We start from the raw sequence: 13,066 nt of genomic DNA, 5'->3' as shown, positions 1-13,066 counted from the left end.
CTGACGGCAGCAAGCCCCACATGGGTCTCCAACTCACAGACTGCAAGATCATGACCTAAGCTGAAGTCAGACACTCAACTGACTGAGCCATTCAGGTGCCCCAGTAGTAGCTAAATTTTTGTAGGTCGTATCTTCCCCTAACATGTTTCATTATTAGATAAGTAATAAGAGATTTATAATGGGTTTATCACCTCCTTAGGAATTTTCTTCAGGTAGTCTCTTTTGAGAGATCTTCTAAAAAGAAAAGCTAATTTTAACTTAAATCACTGGGAAATCTGCTTCTGGGAGTAAAGGGAATCTTTTTATTACCAAAGTTGTATAAGAAGCAGGAAGGAAATACATAAATGTTAGCTGTAAACTAGGGTGCTTTCATTAGGAATTTATATTGATTATATTTATCTGAAGAGAGCATTGTGATATTAAGAAATCATCTTAAAGATTCATCTGTATGCCTTTTCATTGCTTTAAAATTCTATTTGGCACCATTCTAAAAAGTGATTGTACTAACAGACTGCTAGTTTCTTTTGTATTGCTCATAAAACATCTTCCTGGATGGTAGTTGCCATACATTAATATCTGATTATCAATGAATTAGGTTGTTTTTAAGTTTGTTCTTGAAAATCCTTGAATTTTGTGATTGCTGATTCACCTCTCTATTATGCCCCAACATACCTAGCTCTAAAATATGGTCACTGTTTTAGTGAGTATCTCAGAAATAGACTCGGTAAGCCAAAAATGGTCACCATTATGTAATGTAGTGGAAGTGGGAAAAAAAGAATTAATGCTTGGAAAGAACAAGCTCCCAATTGTTTTCCTTTAAGACAAAAATAGAATAAATGTAATGCCTGCAAGTTGTTTCATGCTGAAGTGCTACATTTAGTCCTTAGCAGGCTTGGCAATGGCAGGGAGAGACTACGTTCTATTCTGGAATCTGGACATGAGTCTCAGCTCCATCATTTCTGAGTGTCATGACCTTGGATAAGCCACCCCTCTGAGTAATTTTCTACAAAAATGGGTGGAGGCCAAATAAACATTCTTCCAACACTTAGGGGTTTGACTAGAGAGAGACACACTGACAGTGTCCTCTACTGACACCATCACCGATCAGGTATTTTTAAAAAATGGATGTTTCTACCGGAACAGGACATTTTAATAAAAACGTTGATAGGGAACACAACAAGGCTTTTAAACAGAGACTTAGAGTCCTTTTTGTCTTCATTCAAATCTGCTTTATTTTTCTTTCTGTGACGCTATATAAAAATCTCATCAATATACAAAATCATTCTGAGCCTCAGATTTTCTCATTTTCTCTGGATGAGAGCTTTGATTAGCTTTTTACAAGTTCTTCATTAGTAATTGGCTTGCTTTTTTGTTTTTGTTTTTGGCTGTTGTCTCTAATAAGTTTCTGTTCTATCAAAGAATTCTTTGAGGATGGTCTGAAATACTCTACTCTGTGTTATGATACAGAATATTACAATTTAATATTCTTTATGAAATGCAACCAACAAGTGCTTTCCAGATTAAATGTTCATTTCTTCTTTTTGATGCTGGTGGCTGGGATGGGTTGTTCAGTCTTATCATCATGCCTGACCTAGTTGTGCAGCCGTTCCTATTTAATTAATAGACATTTACATAAGCTCTTTTTCCCCCAGCAAGCTTCATAATGGTCTTGTTGGTTATCTCCTTTCACCCTGTGAAGTACCAGCAGTGCTATTTCTATTTTGCATATCAAAATACTGAGAGATTAAATAATGTACAACAAATTGATAACTGAATAAGTTTGGGAGCTCAGAATTCTGGCATATTAACAGTGTTGCTTAAAGCAACAACCCGTATAGAGTCTATAAATATATTCAAACTCTGCTTTCTAATCCAGGAGTTGGAGTTGGGACTGTCAGCAGCTTAGGGAGGGAGCCCTTTGTAGATGTAGGCAGGAGTGGGAGAATTAGTTTCTGGACTCCCTCTGGAGCCATGAAAGGAAAGTTTTTTGTTAGCGGAGGAGGTGGTGTCTAAGAACTATTGCTGTGATGTTTGTAATTTTTAATAAAAATTCTGGGAAGCCTGGTGGCTTCTGTGCAGCATATGAATTTGAAGAACCCTCCTATTTTTTTTTAAATCTGACTTTCCAAACATCATTAGAATTTTATTCCTAATTAACTGGCCAACAAATATCAACAGGTGCAACTTGAACAAAGCATAGCTTCTCTGGGCTCCCTCTGCCTCTCCAAGAACTGAGGAGACTTTTAGGGTACTTGGGCAAGACTTTCATTTCTTTCCCACATATATCTATTTTTAAATATTCTCTCACTGTCTTTGTATCTTTATCCTCACACACTCAGGGGGGAGAAGTCTGTCCTGGGATATTTCCCACCTCTTCCCCCCTGCCCTGCCACCTTTTTTTATGTCTTTTCAAAACTATAAGAGGGGATTGTTTGTACTTCAAACCTTGCTTCTTTGCCTTGTCTAGGTGTTGATTACTTCCAGAGCATTCTTTGGATCTTATAGGGATCACTTCACTTATTTAACAATGTCACCAACACAACAAACAAAAATAAATATTTTTTTCTTCTCTAACTAACCACACTTCTCGGTCTTTCTTAAAAGATGGAAGTCTGTGTGTCCCTTACTTAACTTCCTTTCCGCTAAACCTGGGGTGATCTCTTTCTGTCTTAGAGCCTACCGCCACAGGCTTCTCCAAGTCCTGCTCACTGTTTAAGGCCTGGAACAGATAAGTGCCATATCTCCAGGAAATCTTCGCTGCCCCTCCTCCACCAGTCTGAACTGAACTCTCCTTTGTCTGAGTTCCCGTATTCCTGGGTTTGTACCTTTTGAGTGGTACATAATCTGTTGTGTATGAGAGTGATTTCTGTAACCCTTGAATTGCGGATACCCTAATGAGCATGGGGAGAGATGAGGAGTGAAGAGAAGATGTCCTATTCAGTTTGACTCAAGGCCCCTCTTAGCTCATGAAAATACATACCCCATGTACAGTCTGGTGTTTCCAACTGCATGGCACCCAACACAGTGTCATGGAAACCCCTCACAATACAGCAAGCATTAGATCTGCAGAATGACAAGAGGAGTTGAGGAGGCATCGGGATCTCACCATGAGTATCACTCCAGGCAACAAACAGTCTTTCCATCCATGGGTTCTCGCACCTGGGCTGCCTCTGCAGCGTGGTTTCATTCTCATTTATTGGCGACCTCCTCTCTGGCCTCCAGCACTTGCAGGCCTTCCTCAGGATACCCTCAATTTCACAGTGGGGAACATCTCATTTTCTGCTAGTGTCATTGAGAACCCCACACAATCTTCTCTGGGGTGGGAAGCCTCCTGATGCCTCTTCTCCAAATGATGAAAATAAATAAATAAAATAAAATGAAATGAAACAAAACCCATCCCACAGAGCACATCTCTCTCTGCCAGCTTTTCTGGTTTCTGCTCACAAGTCCTACGATTCACCCCCCACCGTCAGGCCAAATGACATTTCTGTTCTCCCTAGGGATCTGCTTTTCCATTCTCTTTAGAAATCCTAAGTAGAGGGGAGTGAGTGGTGAAAAACTTACCTTTGGAATTCTCTCCCCTAGAGATGCAACTCAGGACTTTAGTGCTAGGGGTGCAGCTGGACTGTAAACCCCAGGAGTTGAGATAATGCGATGCTGTTTGATATCTTTGTAGTACCTAAAGCTAGACTATTAACCCCATGAGAGTAGATTGTGCTTCTGTCTTGAGTCTGCTGATATCTCTAGTGCCTAGAACAGTGCTTGGCGTATGGAATGATGCTCCTCAAATATTGGTTGAATAAATGAATGGTGAATAGATGGATAGATGGATGAATACTTAGCAAAAGTTTTACCCACAGGAGGTATTCAGTGATGTTTATTGAATGCATTAGTAAAGCAAAAAAGAAAAGAAAAGAAAAACACATGAACTAATATGGGATTGAGTTAAGTAGAAAGTGATGAGTTTATTATACATTTTAGTAGTGTTTCTTAGTTTCTTAAGGTGTCTGGATAACACACCTTAGGGGGATACTGTGGTATGGCAGGGCATAGGCCAATTCGGAGAATTAAAATATGCATCTTGGTGCATCAGTTCTTTTCAGTAGTAATATAGGATATTATCTTTTGTGTGGAAGCCAATAGATAGATTTTAGAATATAGTGCATAGTTTACATAAGTTTCTATGGAGAGTTATTCCTGACTATGCCTTCAGACCCTCTCCTTTGTTCTTAGATGTACTTTGGAAGAAATATTTGGGAACACAGATAGTGAAGATTTTATCTTATCTGGAGACTCCTATAAATGTACAGAAGATTCTGCTCCTGGTTTTGTGACAAAGAGAAAGAATGTTTCTTTTCCTTTAACATCCCTACAGTGGCATTGGAGGCCACTGGTGCATTCCACACAAACATTCCCCTTTACAGAATAGGTTGCATATGCCAATAATTTATCTTGGTACAGTAGCATGTATTTGTCTATGCAGTCATTCCATTAATATTTATTGAGTGTCTACTAGGTGAAAGGCACTGCTATGGATGCTGAGATTGAAATAGTAATGAGAATACTTTGTCCTCAAGAAATTACAGTATAGTAACAGAAGGCTCCTGTAAATGGTCGATTACCTGTGCAGAATGGTGTGGAATTGAGCAGTAGGCTTAAGCATGGGGTGCAGTGGGGACACAGAGGGAGGGCAACTGATGCACGATTGGGGTAAAAGAAAGCTGAGATCTACAGTTCATCAGTTTGAGCCCCCAATCAGGCTCTGCACTGATAGCATGGAGTCTACTTGGGATTCTCTCTTACTTCTCTCTCTGCCACTCCCTTGCTCATGCTCTCTCTCTCTCTCGCTCAAAATAAAGAAATAAAAAAAAAATTTTTTAAAGAAAGCTGAGATCTGTAGGAGAAAAATGGACATTAGTAGGTAGGAAAGGGTGGGAGGGTATTCCTAACAGAGAGAACCTCATGTACAAAGGTTTGGAGGTAAGAAAAATAGTGTTTGGGGAACAGCAAGTAATTTAATGGTAAACTGTACATAAATATAAGTAAATATCTAGTTTTCTAATTCTGAATAGGATTTTTAAATACAAAAATGATAAAAGAAATGAAAGAAAAATTATATGTTAAATTATCTAATGTTATATTCCCCATATAAATCATCATGAATAAAATTTAAAGATAATGAGAAATCTGGAAATTTAAATTATTTTTAGTAATTCGGCATCTTTTATGGGAGCAGGTATTACCTGTTTATGGAACACTATATTTCTAACATTTGAACCATTGCATGACTCACGGTGATGGTTGAGTGAATGAAAAGGATCAGTGTCCTCAAAAGGTACAAAAGAGCTAAAACATATTAATAATAAACCCCTGCAAAACCTCACTAGACAAATAGTCAAGAAAACATGAATAGACACTTCAAGTTGGGAGTCATCCTTGTTCTTTCCTATTTCTTACACAGCGTATTGAATCCTTTAGCAAATCTTGTTGGCTCTCTATTCAAAGTAAATCCCAAACCTGACCATTCTCCCCCATCCACACTACCATCACCTAGTATAGGCCACCACCATATCTGAGTTACTACAACCCCTCCTAGCTGGTCTTCTGCTTCTCCTTCTTCTACAATATCCAGACTGATATTTTAAACTGTAAATCAGAATATGTCACTTCTTTTTCCAAAATCCCCCAATGTCTCCCCATCACACTCAGAATAAAAGTCCAAATCTTTTATATGCTTTGCAAGGCCCTACGTGATCTTACCTTTTGGTTACCTTTCCAGTCTTACTTCTGCCAATATTACCCTACATTTCATCTGGCCACACTGGTCTTCATGCTGTTTCTGGAACACTCCGAGCACTCTCCCTCACTAGAATCTTAGTGTCTTTGCATTTGTTCTTCCCAAGCCAAAAATACTCATTTCCCAAAGAATTACATGGCTTGCTCTTTACTTGGTCAGCTCTCTGCTGAAACGTTACCTGTGCAAAGAAGCCTTCCCTCACCAACTTACATAAAATAGCATGCCTCCCCATTATTCTCTATATATTGGGGTTTTTTTCCTCTTAACCATTTGACCCTTTCTGCTTTACTCTGTATAGAACATATAAAAAGAGTGAAAGATGTAGACCCAGAAAATTCCTAAACATGTGAGTGTGGAATTAGGATCCCTTTTATTCCCTTTCCATCCCTAGGCACCAGAGAGAAGCATATGTAAACTTCTCTGGAAGGATGCGTTTTTAATCCTAGGCATCAAAGAAATACTAGATTTATAGTTCTACTACCAGGTCACAATTTATTTTTTTTATTTAAAAAAATGTTTTATTGGAGAGAGAGAGGGAGTGTACATGCCTGAGCAGGGGAGAGGGGGCAGATGGAGAGGGAGAAAGAGAGAGAGAGAGAGAGAGAGAGAGAGAGAGAGAGAGAGAGAGAGAGAGAATCTCAAGCAGGCTGTATGCTCAACATGGAGCCCAATGTGGGGCTCGATCCCATGACCCTGGGATCATGACTTAAGCCGATATCAAGAGTCAGATGCTTAACCAACTGAGCCACCCAGGCACCCCAGTCACAGTTTAAAAAGTACAGAATTCATAAGAAGCCATTAAAAGTGAGAGGTAGCAAAAACCACAAACTATAGTATCAGATGCTCAAATTCATATGTTAAAATTTTTGGCGCAAAATATAAAATAAATATGTTGAATATGATTCTTTAAAAGGAAGGAAATACTGACAGTATAATGTAGGAAGAAGAGACTATCAAAAATAATCAGGTAAATGTAATAAACAATCAAATAGAAACTTCAGAAAGGAAAGCATCTAATTAGAAGGCCTAACTAGAAAGCAGATAAATATAGTTAAAGAAAGCATTAATGTGTTAGAAGACTCTGAAGAAATTATACACATTGTTGCAAAAACTAAAAGGAAGATGGTAAATATAACAGGTTAAGAGATACTAGGGAGAGAGGAGGAGAAACACATGTCTGATAGTAGTTCCAGAAAGAGGGCCTAGAGAGAATGAAGAGTGAATATTCACAAAGCTGTTGGTGAGAATTTTCCAGGACTGTTGCAAGGACTCTGATATTCAGATTCAGAAGGTTCAGTGAATCTGAGCAGGATCAATGAAAAGGAATCGACACATAGACACATTATGGTAAAACACTAAAGGGAAAGAGAATATCTTAAAAGAAGTGACAATTAGAATTGATAGTTCACTTCCAAACAGAAAAGAAAAAAGAAAATGGAAGCCACAAGGAAATGGGATTATATATTCAAAGTGTTGAGAGCATATAATTGTAACCTAAAATTTTATACCCACAAACACTCATTTTTTCAAAAATGGAGACAAGATAAAGCATTCACAATGTGGCACATTTACTACCTACAGATCTTCACTAAGAGGTGCTCTGAAGGATGTAGTTCAATGATAGTGAAAATGATCCCAGAATGAATATCTGAAGATCTAGGAAAAAAATAGGAAGCAAAAAGAATAGTCAAATGTGAGTAAATTTCAACAAACACTGAGTTCAAAAATTAATAATATAAAATTTATGGGATTAAAAAAGCCAAAGATACAACTGAAATACAACAGTAGTACAGGAATCAGAAAGGAGTGATCAGAGTTAAACATTCCAAGTTACTTGAATTATCTGGGGAAAAGGCAAATAGATTGAGTAATTGTATTTTATTAAGTAAAACATTTACTTAAAGATTGTGGGATAACTATTAGAAGTTTAGAAATACAGCCTGTACTTTCAAGTTAATAAAAAGAGAAAAAAAAAAAAAAAACAATGAGAAAAAACATTTGAACCTATACTGAATCTAAAGGAAAGCAACAGAGGAATAAAAATGAAAAGGAAAAGAAACATTAAAAATAGAATAAGTAAAAAAAGTCTAAAATAGAAAAAATTAAATTATATCAGTAATCACAAAGCCTGCAAGTGAACTAAACACTCCATGTAAGAGATAGATTATTAAGGTGGATTTCTTAAAGAATCTATGTTATTTTTATAGGAAATACATCCAACATAAGGACACAGATTGAAAAGCAAATAATTTTTAAAATGCATTAGGTAAGTAGAAAGTTGGTGTGGCTATATTTATAGCAGATAAAAGTTCTTTTGGGGGAAGAAAGCATAATCAGAGATAAGTATGATCACTGTATTAAAGCCTCATTCTCTGGATATATGCCTTCAAATAACATAGCTTCAGGACATAGAAAATGAAAATTGACAGACTTCAAGCAGAAATGGACAAATCAACTATTTTAATGAGAGATTTAAACTTCTTTTAGAAATTCGTAGATCAAACAGATAAGAATCTAGAAAACATGGACAGCACAATTACCTGGCTAGATCTAGTGGCACATGGGGAGCGGTCTAGCCAACAACTCAAGATTACATATTCTTTATGCATATTTTTAAGTACCCATGCAAAATTAAAAAATTAAGAACAACAAAATAAATCCGAACAAAATATATACAGGGAAAAAATAAAAATAAGTATAGAAATCTGCAAAACAAAAGACAAAGAAACTTCAAGAACACCAACAAAAAACACATATGGCAGGACTGGCATATAGTGGGTACTTGGTACATATCTTTCTGTTCATTGAATAAAAAGCAATAGAAGACTATAAACGTGTGTACATGAAAAGGTTTGAAATTCACCAAATAGTGATTAAATCTGAGTTGGTCAGTCTTAGGTTATCCTGCTTTTTTTTCTTTGTTCTTTTCTGTATTTTCTGAGCTCTCTGTATGTATTTCCCTTACAATTTTATGAAAACACATTATTTTGAAATAAAAGTAAGTAGATTTTTGCAGAGATGGACTAGAGAGAGGATTAAATGTCCCTGACAACACCTCTGGTCAGTGGGGTGTGGAAAGGTGCAATGTAAGACCACACTTCAGAGGTGCTTCACTCCCTACTACATGGATGACTTTAAGTGTAATCCCTTTGAACCCGTTCTCCAAGTGGCAACAATAAAGCCTTCCTCAAAGAATTACTCAGATAGGTGACCCCGTGCAAAGCACTTAGTACAGTGTCTCATACTGCAGACGTTCAATAGCCGTTTTCCTTTCCCTGCTTGAGGAAGCAGGCTTAGGGAAATATCCCTCTCCATTTCTAAGGAATGTACCCTGAGTGGAAGGCAAATTCGATCAGTCTGGAATATGCAACTGGATGAAAGCTTCATATGTGAAATTATATTTGTGCCCTCCTGGAGAGCCAAGAAAATTAAGAAATGAACCAAGAAATTCATCTCCTTTATTAGATGTAAGAATGAAGGTGCAGTATTATCATTTCCTTGTGATAGTCATATCTAATAGTTCTGAAACCAATTCACGGTATTCATGTCAGACTTATTTTATGAGACATTTAACCATTGCTAAATTAAATTTCATAGGAGAATGTGCCTATATAACTCCTCTGGAGTTACAGAGATAGAAATCTGACCCATCATTTCTATTTTCATGGAAAACCATTTAGCAGAACTTTGTTCCAGTAGAAGTGTTTATTGAGTTGTAAGCCTAACACAGTTCACTGGCTGCATGTATTTCCACACTGACATTTTTCTCAGTGCAGATTTGCATCAGTTCATTAGTACTGACAGCAGATGGTAGTACTTTCACACAAATTTACCTTCTGAATTGATCTAAGAAATGTCACTAAAAAGATCCTGACAGTTTTGATGTTCTTCCATTTCTGAAAATGGTATGTTAAACAAATAAGGTGTAGGGTTTTAGATTTTTTTGACTCTAGCTCATAATTCCTAAACTAAAAATGAAAGACGGCTTTCATCTCTGATTCTGGCTGTCTGAAAGAGAAAGTAGAAAATGCAGATAATGTTTCCTGATGGCATGAACCTTAAAAAATCTCCAGTGCAGAAAAATGGCTTTTGGAGAATATTATCCAGATTGATTGTCTACACTGATAAGACACCTCAAATTATTTGTAAATTCTCTACCGTAACTTTGAATATAAATTGTTTGGCTTGCAGGATTAGCTGATTGAATGTTACTGAAAAAATAGTATCAGCTCAGGTCATAAGGCTCACTTTGAATTCTGTCACTTCTGCAGCATTAACATATCCCTAAGATTAGCCACATTTTAAAACTATAGATTTGCCATTAGTTAGGGTTAAATCATTATAAAATTGTCAGACAAGAAGACTTAATATTTGCTAAGTGAACGATGAGGGAAGATATGAATTCTAATCACATCGGGGAAACTTTTTATTTTTCTATATTGTATAATCATTATTATACTCATAATGACTTAAGGCCTATATTCAGTAGTCTTATATATTTAGAAACCAGGATTTTTGAGTATTTTAAAAATTAATTTTCCATCTGTATCTGAAAAGTAATTAATGGTTTGGTTAGTTTGCCACAACTAAGAGAAGCTGACACACTTGAGAAAGCATTGGGTGTTGGCCATATACAGTTTAACCATGGAAGTGATTATGGATGCTTTTGACACACTGCTAGAAGAGTGGCCATGATTAGCAACATATTTAAGGGATTTATTTAACAACAAAAAGGAGCTTTTCGGTTCTAAATGCTCTCAAAATCAAGGGACCCTGTTTTATTTTATTCATAACGCTTATTATTTTCTGGATTATTTTGTCTATTTATTTGTTCTATAAATTTATTGGCTGTCTCCTGCACTGGCATGAAAGTTCCCTGGGATCAGGGACTTTGTTTATCTTTGCAATACAGTGATCTCTATTACTATATCCAGAACTGTTCCTGGCAGACACATAAGACATGATCAGTAGATATGTGTTGAATTAATAAATACTAGTTTAAGGCATATAAGGAGAGCCAGAATCAAGCTGGACGGGAAGACTTGCTATAGGCATAACACATTGGGGCTCTGACCCTAGGCTCTGCTTAGATTCGAATGGGAAGGAGGGGTGGGAAGAGAGCAGGAAAGAGGGAGCCCAGGCTCTGCTGTAAGAGTCAGGCCACTAGGCAGACTCTGGAGGTGGCGCTCAGGAGACATACACTGCCCCATACCCAGCGGATACCCCAGCCCTCAGCACACACATACATCCCCAAATATCCATACCCAGCATCTCCAATACACAGTGGAATGGTGCCTCTGTTTCCTGTGAGCAGGTGTGTGCACATGCACACCAACATGAGTGTTTTGGGGTTGGAGGGTAGAGTTAGCAGCAACAACCACACGTAATTCTTTCCACGGATGCTCTGAGTTCAGCTTCTCCTTGGACTGGCTGACAAGAGGAGAAGAAGCCAGGAGAAGAAGCTAGGCCCCTAGTCCAAATCCAGCCAACAGGCTTGTTTTATTTGGCCCACTCTATGTTTAAAAAAAAAAAAAAAAAAAGTGCCAAAATTTAAATTTAGGAGATTTTACATAAAAATCTGGATTGCTAGGTTATTTTGACAAATGGGAAGACCTGGCACACTGAACCTACATTCCCACATGGCACAATTGGCTGGAGCAGAGTAGCAAGCCTAGCCTTGGCTGGGCACACTCTCCATTTCCCCACAGTCCCTGTCACCTGCTTGTGTATTTAACTGACCTCGCTCCTTCATGCTACCTGTGTGATCTTTGTAGGTATCTGTCCCAGTTTGCTTGGCCAGCTATAACAAAATACCACAGATTGGGTAGTTTACACACACGGAAATTTATTTTTTACAATTCTGAAGTCTGAGATCAGTATACCAGCCTGTTCTCATAAGGACGCTCTTTCGGGTCACACACTTCTTGTGTCCTCACATGGCAGAAGGGGGTGAACTAGCAATCAGGGGGCAGGATCTCTTTTATAAGGTCCAAATTCGCATTCCTGAGGGCTCTACCCTCATGACCTAATCACTTCCTAAAGGCCCAACCTCCTGTAATACCTTCACACCGGGCTTTAGGATTTCAACATATGAATATGGGGAGATGCAAACATTCAGACCATAGCAATATTTGAGTTTGCAGTCTTTGGCGTAGTTGTGAATCTACAATGTAAACGATCAATAAATTTATTGTTAATAATTGTTTTTGCATTGGCACAATTTGTGCGTGGATCACTCACTACACAGAAATCTCCTAGGGCTCCCCATTGTTGGCCAAATTATGTCCACATCGCTATACTGGCAGCGGTCTGACCCGTATCTTGGATCCAGTCATTCTCCTATGAAGGCAGTGGCGTTGCATCAAGTGAGTTTTGATTTACAGAAACGGCCCAATAAGCTTGGGAGAGACAGAAGGATAGAAACAGATAAACAGAGGAAACTCAGAAAGAGACAGACAGAAGTACAACAATTTAAATAATGCAAACCATTCTCCTGCTTCCTCTCCCCTCCCCTACCATTCTACCCACTGAACATGTGCCTGTTGGCACCGCAGTGATGCTTGAAACAATCAACACATTGGCAAAGTTTATGTAAAAAAAAAAAAAAAAAGTGTGAAAGATTTTGGTTCCCTTACAATGAGGCGAATGAAATACATTGTTCACGTGGTCAGGCTACTGGGCTTCACAGACAGCCTTGAGGAAAAACCAGAGAATAATTACAGGCCATAGAGTAACATTAGTTGACAAAGAGAGGAAACTGATAAAATTTGTCTACAGTTGGTATTGTGTAAACAAAACTGTGTACCCTTCTATACTTTATCAATTCATAACTTTTTCTCATGTGTGGATTATGAATTATATTTCAAAAACTGAAATTGATCTGTATCTTAATTTAGTAACTTGGAATTTAAAGGAAACTTTTATTTTAACAAACCAGATTGTGCGTTTTAACTTTTTCAAAGTAACTCACACTGGCAATCCTGGACCAACTCTGATTCCTACAGGAGCATCCAATACTTGGGCAGCCTTTTTTTGTACTTCATCCCTGCAAGACGGATGAATTCATGACTCCTGTGTTAAAGAATTCTCAAAAAATCAATAGGTAAGAAACACCATCAAGATACATTGGCTTTTACTCTTATTTTAAAAGTGTAAATCTTTTTATGTGACTCTAAAAGCCAAGCTAAAAAAGAAATATTTTTGTAATAATAATAATGGCTAATGTTTATTGATTTTTACTGTGTGCTAGGCACTGTTCTAAGTATTTTA

At 37.5% G+C, this 13,066-nt stretch overlaps 1 protein-coding gene across 10 annotated transcripts in view; it reads left to right on the top strand.

The window, feature by feature from the left end:
• The window catches only part of ATG10 (autophagy related 10), a 450,172-nt gene that overhangs the window by 416,606 nt on the left and 20,500 nt on the right, over window positions 1–13,066 (top strand). For 8 of the 10 annotated variants that reach the window (XR_008423811.1, XM_053907237.1, XM_019462857.2 and 5 more), the window contains one exon: window positions 12,802–12,899. The exons of 1 other annotated variant lie outside the window; for it this stretch is intronic. Coding sequence is in view for 8 of the 9 variants with exons in the window: in XM_053907237.1 (XP_053763212.1) it covers window positions 12,802–12,899 (98 nt within the window). In the remaining variant the exon portion in view is untranslated. Of the gene's footprint in view, window positions 1–2,673; window positions 2,836–12,801; window positions 12,900–13,066 lie in introns of those variants that run through there. One more of the 10 variants, XM_019462859.2, reaches the window with a different exon arrangement.

The sequence above is a fragment of the Panthera pardus genome, unplaced genomic scaffold (assembly GCF_024362965.1).
Source record: "Panthera pardus isolate Hobbes unplaced genomic scaffold, ASM2436296v1 HiC_scaffold_2, whole genome shotgun sequence".
NCBI classification, from domain to species: Eukaryota; Metazoa; Chordata; class Mammalia; order Carnivora; family Felidae; genus Panthera; species Panthera pardus.
The sequence above is the reverse complement of the archived record's forward strand: the minus strand, read 5'-3'. Positions and strand labels throughout refer to the sequence as shown.